The 23,681-nt window shown below is 34.7% G+C and overlaps 3 protein-coding genes across 3 annotated transcripts; 1 reads left to right on the forward strand and 2 right to left on the reverse strand.

Moving 5' to 3' along the window:
• The first annotated feature begins 9,865 nt into the window (after nucleotides 1-9,865).
• LOC146999290 (uncharacterized protein F54H12.2-like) lies at nucleotides 9,866-11,011 on the forward strand. Its single transcript, XM_085817887.1, has one exon. It carries the CDS (start codon nucleotides 9,866-9,868, stop codon nucleotides 11,009-11,011), a length of 1,146 nt encoding a protein of 381 aa, XP_085674013.1.
• A 2,589-nt stretch (nucleotides 11,012-13,600) lies between these two features.
• Nucleotides 13,601-14,966, reverse strand: LOC146999291 (uncharacterized). The gene is made up of 5 exons (XM_085821545.1): nucleotides 14,823-14,966; nucleotides 14,621-14,708; nucleotides 14,243-14,534; nucleotides 13,867-14,159; nucleotides 13,601-13,752 (listed from the first exon to the last, which is right to left on the reverse strand). Exons 2-4 carry the CDS (start codon nucleotides 14,699-14,701, stop codon nucleotides 13,870-13,872), a joined length of 663 nt encoding a protein of 220 aa, XP_085677671.1. The 5' UTR covers nucleotides 14,702-14,708; nucleotides 14,823-14,966; the 3' UTR covers nucleotides 13,601-13,752; nucleotides 13,867-13,869.
• A 976-nt stretch (nucleotides 14,967-15,942) lies between these two features.
• Nucleotides 15,943-19,021, reverse strand: LOC146999292 (uncharacterized). The gene is made up of 6 exons (XM_085817926.1): nucleotides 18,872-19,021; nucleotides 18,711-18,770; nucleotides 17,918-18,622; nucleotides 17,523-17,828; nucleotides 17,047-17,396; nucleotides 15,943-16,942 (listed from the first exon to the last, which is right to left on the reverse strand). The coding sequence occupies exons 3-6, from the start codon at nucleotides 18,620-18,622 to the stop codon at nucleotides 16,546-16,548; spliced, it is 1,758 nt and encodes a 585-aa protein (XP_085674052.1). The 5' UTR covers nucleotides 18,711-18,770; nucleotides 18,872-19,021; the 3' UTR covers nucleotides 15,943-16,545.
• Nucleotides 19,022-23,681: the final 4,660 nt, after the last annotated feature.

Here is a 23,681-nt window from a genome sequence, read left to right on the forward strand (position 1 = left end):
AGAGATTTACATGATTATTATTAACTTATTTGATAGTTATTTAAACACAGTCAACTACTATTATAATCACAATGTAAGAATATTTTGCAGATTAAAATAACTGATTTGTAAACATACAATTTATTTCCTTGGTTTTTCTGAAAGATACTATAATAATAAACTGTACAATAAAAGATACAAAACATTTGTGCTTTTTTTAAATCTGAAATTTTTTCAGCTATTTTAACATCTAATTTATTTATGTCTATTTCCTTTTCTTTAACTATTCTTCTAAGTTCATTTGCTTTGATAAACAAATCAATGTTCATGCTGGTCTCAGCTTCATCTGCTAAAGCATCTACTTCTTCATTAATATCTTTAATGTCCCTTTGAAGAAATCTGGGAAACCCTTTGAAAATTATCTGGGAGGTATGTATAGACTGCAGGTACGTAGAAATAAATAGGATAGTTATTGATAAACTCGATTAGGACTTCGCCATTATTGTTGGTTCTTTGACAGCCCCATTCAGTATGTTTTGAGTTCAGATCTCCAGCCAGGATGATATGTTTATTATTTGGGAGAAGCTCAGCTAATTCGTCAATATCAAGTAATTGTTCGGTGGATTATACATTGCGATAAAATAAACAACTCCATAATATGGGAGTAAAACTGAGGCAGTAACTGCTTCATATCCGTTATCACGATCTTCGCTGATGAGGCAAGATTGTAGGGTGTTTTTCACAAAAATCGTGACCCCACCACCTCTATGACTTAATCTGTCACATCTATAACATCTATAGTTTGCGATATTCATATTGTAACAGGGAGTCGCAAACGTTTCTGTGATGAGTGCAACGTCAATATCATACACAAGTAAAAAGTTATGAAGTTCCGTAATTCTATTCTGGACGCTATGTGCGTTCCAGGTCATGAACTGAATAGGGGCCCGACTATTTCTGTATTGACCCATGACCCATGATCAAGTCTGTGTTATGGCAGTTTCTGGACTGGTTTGAATAGTCTGTTTTGTTTGTTGTGTTAATTGCAAGAATGATTTTACTAGCTCTGCTAGATTAGCAAAAACTGTTTTTGCTTCATTGATTGTTTCCGAATATAGTCCTGATGATATGGCTTGTGCATAACTTTTACCTTCTATGATACGGTTTGAGAATGTTTTGTTTTTGACAGAATTACTTGTGCTATTATTGTTCTTGGGATACTTTTCACAACCCTTAAAGCTAGATGTGTGAGGTCCCCCGCAGTTCGCACAGACTAGGGGCTTATCAGGATTTTTTCTGTCAGGGCATTCTTTAATTGAATGGCCTCCGCCACATCGGACACATTTCGAAGCATAATTGCATCCGGCTTGGGTGTGGTTGAAGCCCTGACAGCGAAAACACTGTATGGGCCCCTGTCTGCCTTTATACTCCACTACTTTAATTTTCATGTCGCAGAGTTTGTATTCATTATAGATTCGTTTCGAATCGTCAGTTTTTGGCAGTGTAACAAGAAATAATGGGAGTGGAATGACTTCCCCCCCTCGTCGTCGTGACATTTGTTTAATTTCAATAATTTTGTAATTCAATTCCTCTAGTTCAGTTTTAATTTCCTCTATGTCTGAATAGTAGTGAGTCCATTTATGACCACTTTTAAGTTTTTATCTTGAGGCAGTATGTAGGAGTGGTGCTCAACTTTGAGCTCTTTGAATACTTTAACCATGCCTCTATAACTTTCAGCATCTCCTGCAATGACTTTTATGCCATCATTCCTCAAGTTTTGTCCAATAAATGAGAATTTTTTGGTATGAAATACTTTCTTGATATTTCCCCAAGTCATGACATTTTCTTTAAGAATTAGTGGTGGAAGTTTTCTTTGCGTGTTAGTCTCTGTATTTTGCGTATTGCTTTCAGTGCGTTTATTATTTGTTATCGTCTGATTATTTGTGTTATCCTGATTTTCTGTTTCGCTTACGTTGGTATCCATGTTATTGTCTGTTTCGTTATCCTGATTATGTTCTGCATGTGTTTGCACACTATTAATCGACGTATGATCATTCGTGCTATTACTAGCTTGATTAGCCGTAACGATCGGTGAGATTATTTGTGTGTGCGTACTGAGTTTCGCTTTTTTAGCAATTGGTTTGTGAATTTTTGTTCTAACGGTCTGGTCGCCTCTGCGGCGTTTAATTGGATCTTCATCCGAACTTGTATCTTGATCAAGTGCTTTTTCTTCGGTACTGTTAATTGGATCATCATGCAGGTTTATTGGACTTCTTGCCCTGCTGTTTTCATCAAAGTTTTTACCAGTGTTAGATGTAGATGTTTTATCAATGACGCTATTATTTTGTTCTTTCAAAGCATTTACAATCTCGAGGGAGCTAAGCAGAAAATTGTAAAATGTTTTTTCAATGTCTGATAATTTCCCATCATTTTTGTCTCTGATTTTATCTAACTCCTTAATCTGATTTGTGTAAATTTCCACGAGCCTCTCCATGGTCCGCTACGCAGAAATAAACGTAAAAAATCCAAAATCCAGCGCCCATAAAAATGGAGTTCTGCACCCCGGAATGGAGCCCTGGCTCGATAGCCTTTTCCACAGACGGATGTGCAGGCGAAGAACACACGAGGCCCCTGACAATCACCTGAAGTGAGAGCTTGGGGGTAACTATGTGTTATCCGATCCAAAATCAAACGCGCAAAATATTTAAATTTTATCCGATTAAATATTCAAACGCGCAATTAATCTTAATGATAAGCAATATGGCAGTATAAGTCGCAATACCAGCAATCAGGCAATTTTGGCAAGACACGTGGTGGTGAAAATCAAAATTTTGCGAAATAATCCTAAAATAAAATAAGATAGTAAAATAGTGAAAGCATATAAGCGTTTCACAATAAATACCAACTGCAAAATAGCATTGAAAAATGCTGATGCAATCAGATTCGTATGAGCACGTGGTCTCACAGGGAAACCACACGAGACGGACGTACTTGCTAACCGGATCTGAGAGGCAGGCACAATCTCCGACGGTGAACCCTTCATCCACCAAGTCCCCGCTCCGAATCGGGTTGGGATTGCTCTAATTTTGGCAAATATTTTCAGAATCCGCCCCCCTTTTTTTTTCTCGAGCACCTTCATCATCACTTTCGCCTCTTAAAGAACTTCCGGCTTCACGCTTTCGTCACAATTTGCCTAAATTTATGGATAACACCCGTTGTTTCGAAAGATTGGGTGAATAGCCAATCAGACACCGATACTTTCGTTCGGGTAGCTAATTTTTTTTTTTTTTTTTTTTTTTTTTTTTTATCGTTTGCAACGCAAATCCGCCAACAGATTGGTTAAGAGCCGTGCAATTTTAATTCCATATTCACGAGAAATCGCAATTCACACATAGAATGGCAATCATTAGAAATGATAAGAAATGTCAAATGAGCAAAATTAAGGACCGTTTATTCATTTTGGCCAAAATTAAGGACTTTTAAGGACCAAAAATCATTTTTGAAAAAATTAAGGACTTTTAAGGACCGTTCGAACCCTGTTAATAAAATCTGTTCTTCCAAGAGGAACATTTTACAGTTCTGGAATTTCCCACATAAATATTTGTACATCTCTTTTCAGTATCACAGAACACAATCAGTAGTTACTTCAAACTACTAAGAACGCTAAACACAACGCACTGCAAAGCGCATTTAAAAGGCGAAGCTCTCACGGATATCTAAATACTCCGAATTCAGGCTCTGAACTAATAACTGAGAGCAGATGCTGTCTCCGGTTTTATACAGTTGTCACTCGGCCGCCGAGAAATCTCTTGTAAATTCCATTCCTCGAAATGACTAAAAGGCATATACGGTTTAAGTTGTATCTAAGAACCGGATACGGTTACAGTTGCATATAGAGATCCATTACATTATTCAATCACAATACCAGCCACAGTTATACATGTACTGCACCGAAATTTCGGCAAATTTGGCGACTTTCGGGAACTATCGCCAAATTTCCCGACAAAAATTAGTTGTCGCAATCATCGCCAAGCTAGCGATATCTCAACAATTAAGAGAGATGGCCATGTACTTAGTGTTAAATAGACTTGCGCCACTGTATTCTTATTTTTTTGCGGCAAAGCTTCGCCTAGTCAGATTTTCATGTTACATTATGCATAAGATACTCCAATTTTACACTATTTTTCTGTAAAATTATTTATATGTATACAAAAATAATATCAATATCATTATGCAAAATATGCTAAATGTTTAGTTATGAAATGGGTTTTGAATATTCATTACTTAAATGGCTATAAGGATATTTCAGTATTCATAACTCAGATGTTATATAAACTCTAAGTACTCGCATCCATTCGCTTTCGGCAAACAACCTCATTCGAGCCATATGCTATTGGATTTGTTACAGAAAGAAAGATGCAAGACATTCTTCCTCTCCTCCACAAATACTCGTAATGTTCTTATTTCAATCAATCAGCCGTCGCAATCAAAACTCAGTCCTTCTGGAGTGACTGAATGAACGCCTGGGTGTGTAATGTTACATTTAATGGAGTACCTCTGTTCCTTTACTTCGTAATACTTTCAGTGATACCTTATTTTTTAATCATGCGCTAAAGTTCATGTGTTCATTTGCAAATATATTCATCAGTGATACCAGCTTTATATGCACTAAAAGATTAAGACTCGAATTAAAATGAAATCAAAATATTCCTCAATATACATAATTGAATCCTTTCACGACTTCAGTACTTCATTGTGCGAAGTAAAGGAAGTATTTTAATTGCTAAAAATACTTCCGTTACTTCGTGCAAGGAAGCAAAAAGATGCTTCCTACAATTTTAGATGTGCAGGGTGTTTCATATTGAATGGGACAAAAAGAAAGCCTATCTGTAATTTCTTTATTTTGATAAATCAAATTCACAGTGATACTACATCCAAGTTTATATAGATGTTAGTAGTATACCCCCCACTATATGCGGCAAAAGGATGCCGCCATGACGTAATAGAACAAAGGATGACACAACGGGGGCGTGGCCTCCGCCATATTGGATCACGTGACTTCCATCCGCCATGTTGGATCACGTGACGCCCGCCCGCCATATTGGATCACGTGGTATTCCTTTGGAATGACTCATCCTTTTCCCGCCATGCCGTGCGTACTGAATCGCCGAGGCATTCATTAATTTTATTCGGTAAGTATTTATGAAGGATTTAATTAATTATTATTTAACTTACCTAATTAATTTATTAATCACGTGGTCTTTGGAGAACATCGGCCATTTTGTTTTGTACGGTGATTTATGCTGCCCTTCATGACAGTTTTAAAAATTGCGTGGGCCCGAACCCACGATGTCGAGATCTCCAGCTACGCGCTTTAACCACCGAGCCACGCTTTTGTTACCACAGAACACTAAAAATTCGTTCTTAGAAAAAAAAAGGCAAAGCGTTCAACGAGTTTACCGATCGAAAAGTTTCTTTTAAACGATGAAAGAGGGGTAGAAGACATATATTTTAATTTCTTAATTTTTTTTCGGACATTGATTACCTTCTTTAAGATATTATAAAGATTATTTTGTGCTTAATTTTTAATTAATATTTTCAATTTATCAAATGAATTTTTTTTCTTCTAAGTGGGTGATATTATTTTCGAATGGAAGAAATTTTTTTAAATTATTTATTATCTGCAGGGAAAGAGTTAAAATGATATTTTTACATCTGTACTGATTTTCTTGAAGCTATGTTACTGCTGGCGCCATCTAGCGTCCAGAACATCATCTAAAAGTAACAGGATTGTAAAAAAAAATAATATGAAAATGTAATATATTTCCTTTTCACGGGGTACGAACTCGCTACCACCCAATAATTAATAAAAAGGGATTGAGGGGGACCGCATCCAAGTCTTTAAGCGATACCCCACATTTCCTTGGTTGATATGGTTCTTAATTATCTGCATAAGGTTTTTCCGTGCTCCGCCATCTTGGATTTCCTCTATAGCCGCCATTTTGAAGAATTTTCTTGGTGGGTAAATGACGTCACCCTTATCATGTTTGTGCATGATTTGGTTGGGAAATGGCGTCTGCCTTTTCACTCCCTTTGTGTAGACATCCGCGTAGGTGAACGAATACATTTCTGTGGACCAATCAGAAAGCAGAAAAATGATGTCATGCCCTCTTAACCAATCCGCGTATTCAGACAAAGTAAAAAGTTCGGAGCCGAGTTTCAACCGCTGGATTGCCTCCGAAATTCATTACTTGCTAAATTTTGGAAGTTGTTACCACGCGTTGCTTATTTAGTTTTGTGTTTGCTTTGTTGTACTGTTGTGCATAATGAAACGTCTAGCTGCAAATTCATGTTTATCATCAAAGAAGTTTTGCGGTGCTTCATATGACGAAACTTTGCTGAAGCTTGATTCTTTGCCAAAGAATATGTTTCATCTCGGAGGGGATATTTTTGTCACTGTATCGTGTTTTTTAGGTTTGACTCGTGTTCACGTTCGGAAATATGTGACTGATGACAACGATTTGCTACATCCTAGCAAAGATGGAGTTTCGCTTTCTCCTCTAGTATGGAAAGAATTGAGCGATCATACCAATACATTTGCTTCCTTTGAAGGTTCCGATAGTGTTTTTATTGTGAAGAAAGATGTGTGTGTTTCAAAACAAAATGTCAACGGTGAACTAATTATATCACTACAAAGATTGTTCCAAAGAAAAGATTTACGATTTGAATTTGTACCGGAACGTGTTCTGTTGAGGAAAGAACATTTACGCAAACTGGACTCCATATATAGCGAAATATGTGGTGTCGCGAAGGAAACACTTATTTCTAAAACTCTTAACTATTTTGTGAAAAAGCAGGTGGTTGGTGATACACATTTTGAATTGAATGAATATGCTGGTGATCCAGACCGTCCAAATGGATTTCATGAGCTGCAGGACTCTTTGTGTAAGTGTATTGAAAAATTTATTTCTAAAAAAATTTCAGAACTTTTTGTGTGTTTTGGTTGCAAACAAGGGATTAATAATCAGCTCGGACATGAATGCTTATCAACAAGCCGTGCTGAAAAATGTGAAACTTATTTTGACCAGGCTTTGTTTACAGTTAATTGGCCTGAGATAGCAAATGACTTCATTCGTGAAAATGAATGTAATATAAATTTTAGTAAACTAATTGTTACTGATGACTTTTTTGATGTTATTAATGTAAATGATGTACTGAATATTATTCAAAATTTATATGTATGTGAAGAAACTAATTTGTTTAAAGATTTACTGAATAGTTCTTTTTGAAAAAATAAAATAAAATATTAGTTTTTATTCACTTTTTTGTATTGCTTTCTTTTTTGTTTCAAAATATTGTTTTGTTTTTTTTAAAAAAAAATTGTATACTTTTTGAGTGACTCGGCATGAATTTTAATTTTCTAACTAAGAAAATAGTAAATAGTTAATATTTTTAAAAAAGATGTTATTAGGATTAGGTGAAGCGGGGTATAAAAAAGTATAAATAAATGTTCACTTTGATTTATCATTTTATTTGGGTAGTGCTTGCCCGAGGATGAACATAACTTTTTCTGTTGATAAAAATTCCTGTTGTAATGTCAGAAATTCTGAATCTGACATATCGGGATCCAGCGCAGCCGGCAAGCTTCGGTGGTATAAATGCTTTACAACGTGTTTCTGGAGTAAAAAGCAAAGAAATCAAAAGATGGTTGCAGGCGAAAGATTCTTATACGCTTCACAGACCTCTGCGGCACAGATTCCAACGCAACCGAGTCATTGTAGGGGGCATCGTCGAACAATTTCAGTCTGATTTAGTGGATATGCAATCGCTGGTATCTTTTAATAGTGGTTATAAATATTTACTGACGTGCATAGATATTTTTTCCAAATACGCTTGGGCTATCCCTCTCAAAGATAAAACAGCTGTGTCCATTAAATCTGCTTTCAAAAAGATATTTTCGGAACGTACACCCGAGTCTTTACAGACAGATGCAGGAAAAGAGTTTACCAATAAGCAAGTTCAAAATTTTTTGAAAAAGAAAAATATCCACTTTTTTACGACACACAATAATACAAAAGCTTCTGTCGTGGAACGGTTTAATAGGACCCTTAAAACTAAAATGTGGAAATACTTTACCGAAATGAATACACGAAGGTACATCGATGTTATAGATAAATTGATATCCAGTTATAACAACACATGGCATCGAAGTATTAAGACAGAACCTGCATCGGTTACGCTACAAAATCAAGAAAAAATTTGGAAAACTTTGTACGGTCAGCAATCAGCACAAAAACCTGTTCCTTCAGATTTAAAGATTGGAGACACGGTACGCATCAGCCGCGAAAAAATGCTCTTCGAGAAAGGATACGAACAAAATTGGACAAGAGAAATTTTTACAATCCATAAAATAATTCGTCGAAATCCTATCGTCTATAAATTAAGAGATTTAGCGGGAGAAGATATACAAGGAACCTTCTATAAACAAGAATTACAAAAAGTAGCGGACTGTGGGTACTATCCTGTCGAAAAGGTACTGAAGACAAGAAAGCATTGGGGAAAATCAGAATACTTTGTTAAATTTCAGGGTTACCCTGAAAAATTTAATACCTGGGTTTCAAATTTGAAAATGATATAAAAACATGCGTACTGTATTTTACTTTTCATTTGAGCGAAAATGTCCTTCTACGTAACACTCATAAGCGATAGCTCTAGGAGATTTTTTCCAGACAATAAAATTTCTCGATTTATTACCCAACTACCGTCTCCTATTGATCTTAGTAATGGGGACTGGGAACTAGCTCTCCTAAATATTATTTACCCTCATTCATGGTATAATGTCGGAAAAGATAATAATTTGTTTGGGTTTGCTGTTCACAATGGAGAACTGGAAGGACGGCATATTCCTCCTGGTTATTATGAAACGATACCGGACATATTAAAAGCTATGACTTTAGTTTCTCATAAAAACAAAATTGAATTTTCTTATCATAACATTACGAAAAGAGTAATGATAAAGACGGATGAACAATCAAAAGTGGTTCTTCACGGAGGACTAGCTGAGCTCTTAGGATTTGAACCGGGTGTTTACGAAGGAAGTGTCCAAAGTCTTTTCGTAGCGAATCCGAATGGTTTTTTCCCCGTTATGTATGTATACTGTGATTTAGTTGAACCACAAATCGTAGGTGACGTACAAGCCCCCCTTCTGAAAATTGTAACAGTGGAAGGGAAAGACGGAGAGATTATTGACAAACATTACTCTCGACCTTTTTATTTACCAGTGATTCGTCAACATTTTCAAACGATTGAAATCGAAATAAGGTCTCATTCGGGGAGTCTGGTGCCGTTTGAAAGAGGTAAAGTTTTCATAGTGCTCCACTTTCGTTTGAGACAAATTCTATAAAAAGCATTACCAAAAGAAAAAATTATTCATTCATAGTGTAAACGTTCTAAAAGCTGTATCAAAAATGCTCATTCCATATGCTTGTTGCACCAAACACTTTGAGGATTATTATGTGGGACAAACTGGAAAAGGTCTGCCGTATTATCAGGGAATGGTTTTACAGAAAGGATACGGAATAGGTGGATTTTTTGCGAAACTTTTCCGTAGTGCCATGCCATTTTTAATTAAGGGAGCAAAAACTGTTGGAAAAGAAGCTCTACGTGCAGGAACGCAAATTGCAAACGATGTGATATCAGGAGAAAATTTTAAATCAGCCTTTAAAACCAGATCTAAAGAAAGTGGAAAAAAATTAGCAAGGAAAGCAGTTCAAAAAGCAGATGAGATGATTGGTCACGGAAAGTTTAAAAGGAAACGCGAATCTCCCAAACGCTTCATTTCGTCTAAAGCCAGGAAAGTGCAAAGACGTGACATTTTCAACTCATAATGGCTTTCCTCTTAAAAGATTCTCCAGAATGCGCCAAATCTGAACTCGATTTATTTACATTACCTCCAACCCAAACAGTTATAGAAAGAGGACAATGGATAGAATTTCATCCCCTTGCGAATGTGTCGGATGGAAGTCCTGTCGAATTCAATGTCGCGGGTAGTGGCGATGACTATTTGGATTTATCTCAAACTCAGTTATACGTCAAAGTTAAAATTTTGAAAAGCAATGGCGGCTTTCTCGGAAAAGATGATAAAGTGGGACCCGTGAATTTGTTTCTGCACTCCCTCTTTTCTCAAGTTGATATAAGCTTAAATGAAAGACTTATTTCCTCCAGCAATAACACGTACCCTTACAGAGCCATCATAGAAAAATTACTTAATCATGGTTTTGATACGAAAACTTCTCAATTATCATCAGAATTATATTTTAAAGATACAGCAGGCCGTATGAATGTTTTTGATACTGCGGATAAGCAACATAATGAGGGATTCAATAAAAGAGCAGAAGAATTTAAACTTAGTGCTACAGTGGATATGATTGGACGGCTACATCTAGATATGTTTCATCAAGAAAGACTTTTGTTGAACATTGTCGATATGAAAATTAAACTTATCCGCAGCAAACCGGAATTTTGTTTACTGGGGGAGGGGAATTTTAAAGTGTCATTGGAACATGCCTCATTATTTGTACGCAAAGTTCGAGTCAGTCCAGGTGTAATTTTAGGGCATGCAAAAAGTTTAGAAAAAGCGACAGCGAAATATCCTATCAACCGAGTGCTTTGCAAAGTGTATTCCATTCCATCAGGAAATATGAGTTTTGTTCAAGATAGTATTTTTACGGGCCAGATGCCTAAACGCTTAATTGTTGCTTGTGTCGATAATGATGCTTTCAACGGAAACTATAAAAAATCTCCCTTCGAATTTAAGCACAATCATATCAATTTTATTGGCATTTACGTAGATGGGCAACCTATGCCTCACAATCCTCTTCAACCTGATTTCATGAATAAAACCTTTATTCGTGCTTATCAGAATTTATTTGCCAATGCAGAAAACCGAGGATTGTATCTTTCGAGATCAGAGTATCCAGAAGGATACTGCTTTTCGATCTATCACCTGACTTGTGTGATGGTTCTCACTTGAATTTAGTCCGTCATAGTAATTTGAGACTGGAGGTAAAATTCGGTTTCCCTCTGCCAATAACAACATCGTTAATAGTCTATGCAGAATTTGAAAACTTAATAGAAATCAATAAATCTAGAAATATTATCTACGATTTTGGTAACTAATGAATTCTTCAGAAATTCATAGAATACTCTCTCATGACAAATGGACAGCAAAGTACTACACTGGAGTTTTCCCTTCAGATAAAATCCCAGATGTTCATCGTTTCCCAGCAGCTATTGTAGTCAACACTGATAAACACAACGAGAAAGGGACGCACTGGCTGGCTTTCTTCATTGAAAATAATCAGACTTTAGAATTTTTCGATTCTTATGGACTTCCTCCCATGACTTATGGTGATGACATAGCAAAATTTACTAGCAAGTTTAACTGTGTGACATGGAATCAAGTTTCTCTTCAGAGTGTAACATCAAATGTTTGTGGACAATATTGTACATATTATTTGTTAAAACGATGTCAAGGATTATGTTTGGAATCAATTGTGTCTAATCTTTCTGTAAGAAATAGCGATTTTCATGTATTTCATTTTGTGAAGAAAAGGTATGGTGTAAGAATGATTTTTAAGAAATAAAATATTAATTTGCTTGGAATTTTAGTTTTGTCTTTCTTATTAATAAAGTGCAATTTACAATTTTCTTAAATAACTTTTCTTTTACCTTTTAGTTATAGAATAAATTTTAAAGGTTTCATTTAAGCTTAAAAATTATTTTCCATTGTAAATTACTGAAAAAAAAAAGATTTATTTTACTCATGACATCTGCACATTTTTTAAGGAAAAAAAACTTACCTTTAAAAAAAAAATCTGGATCATTTTTTTTCAACCTGAAATTAAAAAATATTTTTCACACATAAAAACACACCAAATTTAACTAATATCTTTCTTTTTATTTAATATTTTATCCAAGAAGTTGAATACAATTTTCTTTTCTTTTTTACACATTTAGGTTTAGCATACATTGTAAACAGATACTTGTTTTTTACAAACTCCCTGGGAAAATCTACAACATCTAAGAATTTTTTAAACTCTTCATAACCTACAGGCTTGGTCTGTTGATTTCTTAACAAATAATTCACCAAGTCTTGAACATTAGAATTATTAATTTTAACTTGGTTCATGATTAATTTTTTAGATGGAGTCCATGTAATAATATCATTGTGAAGTTTTAAAAAGTCTATAATTCTTTTGGCAATGTTCTTAAATTTCACTGGAGCGGAATTCACAATTTCTTCTTCCATGGTAAACTTTTTCTCTTCTTCTTTGCTAAGCTGAACACTTTCTTGTGTTTCTGATTTTAATTGGGGAAATGTTACATATTTTTGAAGTATTTGAAGGTATTGCTTGGCTTTTTCATCTTCGGATAACTTCTCGTTTAAAATGGTGCTCATTTGCTGATCTAAATCTGATAAATGGTTTTCAGCAAATTCTAATTCTCGATCCGAGGGTACAAGGATAAATTTACGAGCGAACTCCATTAATTAATGTGCTCAGTACAGAAACTGCGGCAGGAATGAGCAACGAAAGAAATCCATCACCTTTTTGTACCAATAGTCTCCGTTTTTTAAATAAGGGTATCTTTTTATCACCTAATGTACGCAAAATCCGTTTATATACGGCCAGTTTACGTTTCTGTCTTTTAGACAAAGGAACGTTACCCTGTAATACATTTAAAGCACATTCACATACACTTTTAATAACACTATTGGGACATTTTCTTAGAAGAGTTTTTTTTACTTTACTTTTGCCTAGGAGTTTAAGATGTTCCAGGCTCGACATCTGGACCTCAAATGATTGGTACTTTAACAATTCCTTCTCTTTTATAAAGGTCGCATAAGCAACCGCTTTTTGTGCAGATCTTATATTTTAGGACATTTTTTAAATAATCTAATTTAAAAAAAAAAAAAAAAAAAAAAATTCGGTGTGGCAAATTTTATTCTTTTACAATGTAAAAGAGAGTTTTAAATTTTAAAAAACCTACAAATTAAATCACTGAAGGAGAAAACTTGTTGAGTGCAACAGCAACTAACGGAGTTCATAAACAAAATGCTTATCTGAAGGGAAAATGCCTGTACGTAACCTTAACATTTCTTGGGTTTCTGGTCTTAAATCTATTAGTAAATAACTGTAAGGGTTTGAAGTTGCATCCTGGAAGACTTCCTGAAAAGCCTTTGTTTTCCCGGGGAACATCTGCCTTGCCAAATGTACGACTTGACATTTATCTCTAGGATTTTTGAACAGTATCATGTAATGACAATTCAAATGAATGGTTCGCATCTCTTTACCCTGCTGAAATAAATTTTGAACGATAAATATTATAGAAAGATTTCGGTGATGGCTTCCTTTCGTAAAAAGTTTACTTAAACGAGTATCGCTCGCTAACTCAGACATTAAATCATCAATGATAATTAGTGCATTTTGCAGGGAATTGAGGTTCGATGGTAGTCCTTCTTCAAACTGCACATTTTTCATTTTACTAAAAATAGGTTGATATGCTCCATAGCAATAAATTATACGCTAAGGCATAGGAGAAAGCAGACTTTCTTCGATGACTCGTTTCACAAAATATGTCTTACCGGATCCTGTCGGACCGCTGATGAGAGATGTGGAAGGGTGTTTCAACACAGGCCACTCCATTTTGTGGGGTACTGATGATCTTCAGAAATGTGTGAAGCTTTATATACTCCTCTCGTTTAAGAAAAGGCTAAGAAAAAAAAAGTCAACTACACAATTTTAAAATTTTACTGCAAAATATAATTTTTTTTAACATTAATCCAACAATAACCCTGCAATGAAATAACATAAATGAGATGCATACCACTTAAAATCCATAGGGAACAGTAGTTAGATCTTCTTTTAGGACCCTTTTGTTGTAAACAATTTTGTACAGTTTTGTTTCTGCCTTAGTTAAAACTTTCCTCTTTTTGGCATCTCTCATGATTTTATGTTCATCGTACATGGCGATTGTTGTTTTTCGATCCATCGAGCACACTAAATTCTTAATCTCCAAAAAATTTAAAATCTGTTGATTTTTGAAGTTGAGGGAGAAACCTCGAACTTTACAGCAAGTCATTCCTCGGGCTGTTACATAAGCGTAATTTTTAGGGCCTCCTGAATGGGGGAAAAATATGCTACAGAAACTACAAGAATAAAAGATCAACCTAATAAAAAATAAAAATAAAAATGAAGCTCACCAGAGACAAATGTAGTAATAGTATCTCCATTGAGTTCATCTGTAAAATCCCCCAAAAAATTACCAAGAGGCGGATCGTTGGTAAAATCGCTTGCGTATATAATTGAATCCGTGTCATGATACAACACAGCACGGCCCAACTTCTCCATTTCACTGTAAAGCTTTAACCGTGCCCATGCAGTAGTAAAAGCTGCCAAGAACACATTTGTGGATGTGTCCTGTGGAACAATATAATGTTTATAGTCCCATTGCACAGCAGCTACTTCAGGAGTCGGAAAATATAAGTCTTTGATCTGGAGGAAAAGTAGCAGGTTGCAAGATTAATCATTTAAAAATATACATCTTAATTTACATTAGAAAATAAAATTACAAAACTTACATTTTTTGTTGGATCTGCTAATAATTTATTGAAATCAGGTAATGTATGAACATAAGTCAAACGTATCTTGTTCAGGTTCATTCCCCATCTTTAAAGAAAAAAAATATATAAGAAAAGAATGAGCATTTTTTTTAAGAAATAATAAATGATATAAAGATGTGAAACAACTCTTTCTATTAAAAACATTATAATAATTATTTACCGCCCCCAGAAGCTGTTCAAAGCCAATTTGGCTACTTGCCGTCTTCCAGGATTCTTCTTAATATTAAATTCATCAAGCTGCACACCCTCTCGCTCAAAATAGGCTTCAATGTAGCGTTTTCGTTCGGTCGAGCTTACACAATCGGCTGGCCAGCAGCTGCTTTCTTGTTTTATTTTTAAAAACAAGTTGATATAAGATTGAAATAGAGTATCCGTAAATTGAGAAAAATGGTACACTTCATAAATCTGAAAAAAAAAAAAGATAGTGGGAATATGAATATAATAATATACAATAAAAATACATGCTGTGACATTTATAACACATTCAATAATACTAATAATTACCCAAAATACTTACCTTTGTTATACAGTAACCTTTTTTCACTGCTAATTTGACTTCTTCACTCACCCATGTGCCAATGATGGCTCTCTCATCATCTGAGTGCTGGCAAATGCCTTGATACATTAATTCAGCACAAGTCTTGCAGAGGGGAAACATCAGTTTATTTTGTGCTCTGTACGGCAATACGGGGAGGTATAAACCTCGAGGAGGCAGTATTCGGCACTTTATAATACCGAAATAGTTTTCCAAGGCATCAAAATTTTCAGTTAATAATATTAGGGTGTCCGACGGGGTACAAACAGTATTTATTGACCTAGGAAAAATTGAAAAAATATGAATAATCGGAAAAGCGATTTTCTTTTTAAATAAGACATGCGCGTTTAATAAAATTATTTTATGCCAAAACACAGAAAAAAAAGTATTTACCCATGGATACAGTGAAGTGAAATCCACATACTTTGCATCACCCTCATAATACAGCTGAATGGCATTTGTCCGCCCGCCGAAGAAAGCATCTTTAGGATTCAATCGATCCTGAAGCTCGTGACTTAGAAGAAAATATTTTACTTTTTCATCTGTTTTCTTTTTCATCTCAAACTCATGCTCCCACATTTCAATTACATTATACCCTCGAGCACGTAGCTGGTAAGTCTTGTCTACCGTTTGTTGTCGCAATGTCGACATGGGTAATTTTGTTATAGGGTGGAGTGCATCTCCGTCAAAACAGGTGGAGCAACCGTGAAAGAAACATCCCTGCGATAGTTAAAAATTTTTTCGTATAATACCAATAAATAAATAAATTAAATAATATATTTATAAATAAATAAATATTGAACTCTTACGTAGTATTGATAAACAGTATTTGTTTCTTTGCAATATCCGTCTACAGATATACCATCCAATCGTCTTTCTCCTTTTCCGTTCAAAGCGTGTTCGATTTCAATGCTCTCTTTTTGGGCAATAAAATCAAGCCAACGAATACAGTCAGGACTATGATTCGTGCGATTGATATAACCTCCTACAGGTATCATTGCGATGGTATTAGGTATTATGTGTCGGGATCTGTAAACCGCCATACACGCTGATGCAATGGTTATGTAACTGAAAATAAAACGGACAAGAAAAGTGTAAATCATATATACATAAAGTATACATGCACGTATACAATACGTTGTTACAAAATGACAAAACCATGTAAAAGAAAAGGTTTGTAAAATACCAAAAGGGGTCTACTCCTGTAATTTCTAAAAACTGATTTCTAAATTCAACGCAACATCTACGAAGGATATCAACATCTGATCTGAAAACGAAAAGAGTAAATAAATAAATAAAACATGGTACCAAAAAAAAATACACCTAAAAGACGGATCATAATGAAGGATTAGAAATAGATTGTTGATACAAACCGGCAATACGTGAGAATTTCTTCTTGGAAATTAAATATATCCTTCTCGTGTTCTTTATGCCATTCCAAAAAGGAGGTTCGCACCGCACTAGTCATACAATCAGGATTGTAGTACTTAGGCTCAGGTAAAAATCCCACATAATTTTGATTTTCTTTCTTGTTGAAAAGGTGCGGAAAATATCCTTTTTTTAGTTCTGTAAGGCCGAAACAAGCAGGCAGCTTTGAGAGAGCCATCGGCAGGAAATTAAAAGAATCAATAAGTTTTATGTTGAGGGCGGTATGGGTGATTACCATCACTTTAGAGCCATTAGGGATTACTTCAGGTGCCGTACCCTGTTCTAAAAGCCATGCCATTATAAACTGACCGTCAAATCTGTAAAGAAAAAAAAATTATTATATTTTAAAAAATGTATTATATTTAAAACAATAGCCCTATAATATATATATGCAGATTAAAAATAATAAGAATACATTTACCCCTTCATATTGTGTGCAATAACAGTGTAATTTTTGTGCACTGTTGTAAACAGCCAAGAGCAGAATTCATGACATGCTTCGTATCCTTTAAATATTTTCTCTTGGCCATCTTTGTACTGCGCTACAGCAAAGTTTACGATGTGTTCCCCTGATGATTGGTCAGTTTCGAAATCAAAGAAAATTAATTTATCGGATGGACTTTTCGCAGAAATGAGTTGTAAGAAACAATGATGTTCTGACGCTATAACATACTCTTTACACGAAGGGCATTTGATAGTCCCGCAACGATGTAAAATTTTAGGACACTGCCGTCGCATGATAACTTTTGTGCATTGTCTGCACTGATACATCTGTAATTAGGAAAAAAAAAAGTAGAACAAAGATTTTTTAAAAATATATTTAGAAAAAAAAAAAAAACGTTTTAAAAATGTAAGTATTAAAAACTTTTTTTTTCCCCCTAGTTGAGTAATACTTACCCTATCGCATACTGAATGCTCTTGTCTACCTGTGACGGCTTTATGCACTGCAAAGCAGTCCTCAGATTGACAGAGGCGATCACAATCTTTACATCTTTTAGGCAATGCTGGAACGCATTGAAATCTTAGGCAGACATGGCACATATTGTCACACCTGTGATCTTCTGGACGGTCATATGGCTTTTCACAATTTTCGCAATAGTTTTTCGAACCATAAAAACCGTGTAAATTTGTAATGACATCAAAATGGCCATTGTGTTGCCACAAATTAATGCGACGAGTTCGATATCTTCCTTTATACGAGACCTAGAAATAAACAGTTTATAAATATAATTTCATTTTACATTTTTTTTTCAATTTAATTAATTTTTTTTTGTTTAAAATCTTTGGCTTACTTTATTTAAATTTTCACTGCTTATTACTACGATTTGTATATTTAGATGATTTTCAAATGTGCAGATTTCAGTGTATGTACAAGGACCAAGAGGAACTCCAGCACACTTGTGTAATTCTTGAGCTCGTAGCATTAGAACAGATCGTCTCCGATCCCGTAGAGAATTAAGCGCTGACTTGTCTTGCTCAAGATAAGCTAGGGCATATACGATTGCTTTTGCGCAACACAACCCTTCATCATCTGACGGGATGGAAAGGACAGAGCGTTTTTTAAGACGATCTACTTGAATGTTGATTATCTTTGCTCTACCTGCACCGATATCCCTGCGAATCGTGATCACATCTACTAGGAAGCCTGAATCCAGCCGAATTTCATCTTTTGACTGCAGAACTTTCATAATAACCGATAATACGGTCTCCACCGTCATGGAAGATACGGCAATAATTTTCATAGACATGGGTTTATCCAATCCATCGGCTTGGATACACATTCGTATCCAATCTGTCGGCCTTAGATTTTCTGTTGACCGTTGAATTAATATTTCAAACAGCTGTCTAACAGATTCAGTTACGGCTAGAAGAGGCCTGTTGCGAATATTTTGAGGCAGACGATTCATATCAACACGTGCCTGGAAGGTTATTTCCTCGCCTTGATACTTTCGGTTACGACGCCGTGCCTTCTCTTTGAGTATAATAGCATTTTCCATCTGGAAAGAAAAGAACATAATTCAGTGTAAATGAAAATAAGCATACACGCAAACACACCATAAGCCCTAAAACAGGAGAAAAACTCACATTTACTGAAATGTCATGTTCCACATATGCAGGTCCTTTAGATGGAGCAGAAGGTTGAGTCTAAAAGATGTATAGACATCACAGTGATATGAAAAACATAACAAACATAGAAAAAAATAATTCTCATATATATTTATATATATATTAAAAACTGATATTACCTCATATCCCGAGCCTACTTGATAGTAAAGAGGCAAAACCAAAGGATTCTCCAAAAATATCTGCGAAGTTTCACTTAAGAGCTAAAGAAAAGTAACAGTTGTGTTTAAAGAAATTTAGGTTCAGCTTATATAAAAAGAATACAAAAAAAAAAAAAAAAACTACGTACTTCATCTCCTGAATCACTAAAATAATTTTCAATGCCGTCAATAGGATTTGAGATGAATATTTGAGATGTTTCACTCAGGCACTAAATAAATTAAAAATAGTGAATAGTCTTTTTCTAGGTGGGGCAAAAAACTATACATTGTAAAAATAAGCCACAGAAGGAAATAAATAAAACTAGCTTACCTCATCATCAGAATCTCTTAAAAGCGCATGGAGATCCTCACACTACAAAATAATAGTATTTTTAATCATGTAAGTATTACAAACACGTGGTCAAAGAACAATTGAAAATAATATGGCGATATAACTGTTTTGAAACGTTAATATTACAAACACGTGTTTCAACAAAACAGGGTAAAATATAATAAAAAATCTAAGCCGTGTAAATAAAACACATAAATAAAATTTAGCTTACTTGATCATTAGAATCTCTTACAGATACATCGGAATCCTCACACTACAAAAAATTTTAATTGCGTGTCAGTATTACAGGCACGTGGTCAAAGAAAAAAAAAAAAAACAAAACACTAAAATAATAAAATTAAACACATAATAACCTTAATACATTTTATATATGAATAAAATAAAAATAAATAAAATAAATTTTAAATATGAATATTTACTTGATCAAAATAGGGTTCCAAAGAACGTTTACTGTTTCTTGAAGCCATTTTCGCAGATACGAAGAGAATTTCTTGTTTTTTCAAAAAGCGTGGTAACAAAATTCTAGAATTTAGCAAGTAATGAATTTCGGAGGCACTCCAGCGGTTGAAACTCGGCTCCGAACTTTTTACTTTGTCTGAATACGCGGATTGGTTAAGAGAGCATGACATCATTTTTCTGCTTTCTGATTGGTCCACAGAAATGTATTCGTTCACCTACGCGGATGTCTACACAAAGGGAGTGAAAAGGCAGACGCCATTTCCCAACCAAATCATGCACAAACATGATAAGGGTGACGTCATTTACCCACCAAGAAAATTCTTCAAAATGGCGGCTATAGAGGAAATCCAAGATGGCGGAGCACGGAAAAACCTTATGCAGATAATTAAGAACCATATCAACCAAGGAATTGTGGGGTATCGCTTAAAGACTTGGATGCGGTCCCCCTCAATCCCTTTTTATTAATTATTGGGTGGTAGCGAGTTCGTACCCCGTGAAAAGGAAATATATTACATTTTCATATTATTTTTTTTTACAATCCTGTTACTTTTAGATGATGTTCTGGACGCTAGATGGCGCCAGCAGTAACATAGCTTCAAGAAAATCAGTACAGATGTAAAAATATCATTTTAACTCTTTCCCTGCAGATAATAAATAATTTAAAAAAATTTCTTCCATTCGAAAATAATATCACCCACTTAGAAGAAAAAAAATTCATTTGATAAATTGAAAATATTAATTAAAAATTAAGCACAAAATAATCTTTATAATATCTTAAAGAAGGTAATCAATGTTCGAAAAAAAATTAAGAAATTAAAATATATGTCTTCTACCCCTCTTTCATCGTTTAAAAGAAACTTTTCGATCGGTAAACTCGTTGAACGCTTTGCCTTTTTTTTTCTAAGAACGAATTTTTAGTGTTCTGTGGTAACAAAAGCGTGGCTCGGTGGTTAAAGCGCGTAGCTGGAGATCTCGACATCGTGGGTTCGGGCCCACGCAATTTTTAAAACTGTCATGAAGGGCAGCATAAATCACCGTACAAAACAAAATGGCCGATGTTCTCCAAAGACCACGTGATTAATAAATTAATTAGGTAAGTTAAATAATAATTAATTAAATCCTTCATAAATACTTACCGAATAAAATTAATGAATGCCTCGGCGATTCAGCACGCACGGCATGGCGGGAAAAGGATGAGTCATTCCAAAGGAACACCACGTGATCCAATATGGCGGGCGGGCGTCACGTGATCCAACATGGCGGATGGAAGTCACGTGATCCAATATGGCGGAGGCCACGCCCCCGTTGTGTCATCCTTTGTTCTATTACGTCATGGCGGCATCCTTTTGCCGCATATAGTGGGGGGTATACTACTGATGTTCTATGTGTGCCTTTCGGGTGACACGGCAATGTACACTGCTCAAAAAAAGGGGGGACAGTTCTATATCTCTCGTTCTACTCGGCCGATTGACGAAATTCAAATTGCGTTCTTCATGTCTCGAAATCGCGACTTAGGATATATATTAGATTTTTATATAGCTCTACTCTAACATAGTTATTTTGACACCAAATCGGACTTTTTCTGAAATAACATACCAATTTTTTTCCATATTTCGCTTCTACGACTCAAATTATGCCTAAATATTAAATTTTGGTGCGAAATTTACGGAGAAATTCAACAATTTATGTTGGCGCTTTATATTCAAGTTTGCGCCAAAATTAGTTAACTTGGCGAACTTCTTAATATGTGGCAACCTATTTTCATTTCCATTATTTTTACATAGTGCGTGAGAGGAAAAAAAGACCGAATCGTTCCTTCTTTCAAATAATGTTCTTTATATTATATTTTTAATTATAATTGTTATTAATTTTAAGCAATTTTTTTCTTTTCGAATTTCACTTTAATTGTTTATTGAGCATCTTAAATATATTTATTAATATACATTTCCCAGAATTTGATTTTATTTATTTTAATTGCGTTTCTTTCGGAAGAAATACTTTGTAACCCAGACTACGATGCGTTTTGAAAACTGCATATATTAAAAGAGAAAATACAGTAAAGCACAGTTAACACGCCTTTCAATGTTCCGTTCAAAAAAGATATATATAAATAAGAGAGATGTATAACCGACATTTTAACTTAGGATTACTTGCATACACTGCTTTAAAGAGTTTTATTATTGTGACCATTGCTTTACACAATTTTATCCTACATTTGGTTTCTTAAAATGTTATTCATATTTTAGTCAAATATTTTATTTTTGAAATGGCAAGAATCAAATATCATAAGATTAAAAAGTTTTAAATTAAAAAAAAAAAAAAAATACAAATACCAAATTTTACGCAAAAATTTATTTTTTCTTCAGGCATTCTACTTTATTCTTGCTCTTTTTCTTTAGGCACTCTACAAGTATATTAAAAAGCATCCAACATCCATCTTTAGAGGCTGAACATTTTGAAGGTATGAGATGAAAGGAAACTGGTTTCATCAAGAGGTTTTTGATTATTTAATTATGACAAAGCACACTAGGACTAACTGCCTAACGGGAGGGATGCCTTCGTGGAGGACTTTCTAAGGAAAACTGGCTCCTATACACGTTACACATGGAGAAAACCACGAAAACGCCCATGCAGCCAGCCCGTTCGCATGATTCGAACCTCGCACCGAAATACCAGTGTTCAGCGACTTTACCGCTCGGCCGCTGTTTCATCAGGAGGGGGAAAAACGTCTTTAGGTGACATCCACATACATCACTGGATAAACCCCTGAATCTTCAAATAATTCAACTGAGAAATCATGGGATTCTCCGTTTATGATACGATATGATGTTCTATAACGTAATTTAATTTTATACAACCATATAGTTTAAAACCAATCGCTCTTCACTTTAATCTGCAATGATATCGTTTTTGTCTTTTCTGTTAACACAAGATCAATTGATGGTATTTTCTGGTGTACACGTTCAAGTGTTTTCTCTTTGAAAACCTAGATTCTTTGAAGTATCCTGAAAGTATATTCAAAAGCGACCAACTTTTTGAAATATCTTAGTATGTGTGACAGCCAAATTTCCCTGCAAATTTTTGCTTACTTTTCTCTCTAATTTTCTTCTTTCCTTCTACAGTTATTTTCAGTTCTCACACAAGAAAATTAAGATTTTTCGATTGCGAGACTTCCATAAATTTTTCATTCTTGTCAATTTTTTAAAAATATCAATTACATGAATTGCGTTTCAGCTGAAGACAGCTTTTCATTTTCTAGTCATTTTAACTATAAATAAAGTTTAAAGCGAAGTCCAAAGGATAAATATCTTAATTACAAGATTTTTTGCTAAATGACAAAAGAAATAAAACTGTCCAGCAGAGTTTATTCTGTATCACCGAGTGACCCGATTCTTATATCGGCTGAAACAATCTAAATCATATTAAAGATCATGTTTTTTATACAATCTATAACGCGAGAGAAAAATTAGCTTCTTAAAACATTCTCTAAGAGGATTAATAGCAAAATTTATATATATATATTTTTTTTCAGCGCCGGATCTTTGATTTTTCTGATGTGGGGCAAAAACTAAACCTCCCGCCGTCACTCATCATCCTTTAAGTTTCTCTAAAAAGTTTTAATTTCTTTAATAAATACAGATATAGGTAAGGTTTGAGGTAAAAACCTAAGCTCTAAAAAGTTTTAATTTCTTTAATAAATATAGAAATAGGTAGGGTTTGAGGTAAAAACCTAAGCTCCATTTTATACTAAATTCTTTATGTGCCCCCCCTTTTTTTTTGCTATAAAGGAAAAATACATACCGAAGTTAAGTAGAGAAAAATAAGAGTTCTGGATCGGGAGTTGAGGGAGCTCCTGAGAAGGAAAGGTCAGCCGTGGAAGGGAGGCTTATCAGGAGGTGGATGGGAATAGAGTAGTTGCTACGTCACAGAAAAACAACGTGTGCTTAGGTTTTTGAATTCTTGAAAGCATATATCAAGTAG

Source organism: Stegodyphus dumicola, chromosome 1, assembly GCF_044657685.1.
Source record: "Stegodyphus dumicola isolate Sdum_Otavi_A_Nest chromosome 1, ASM4465768v1".
Classification (NCBI taxonomy): domain Eukaryota; kingdom Metazoa; phylum Arthropoda; class Arachnida; order Araneae; family Eresidae; genus Stegodyphus; species Stegodyphus dumicola.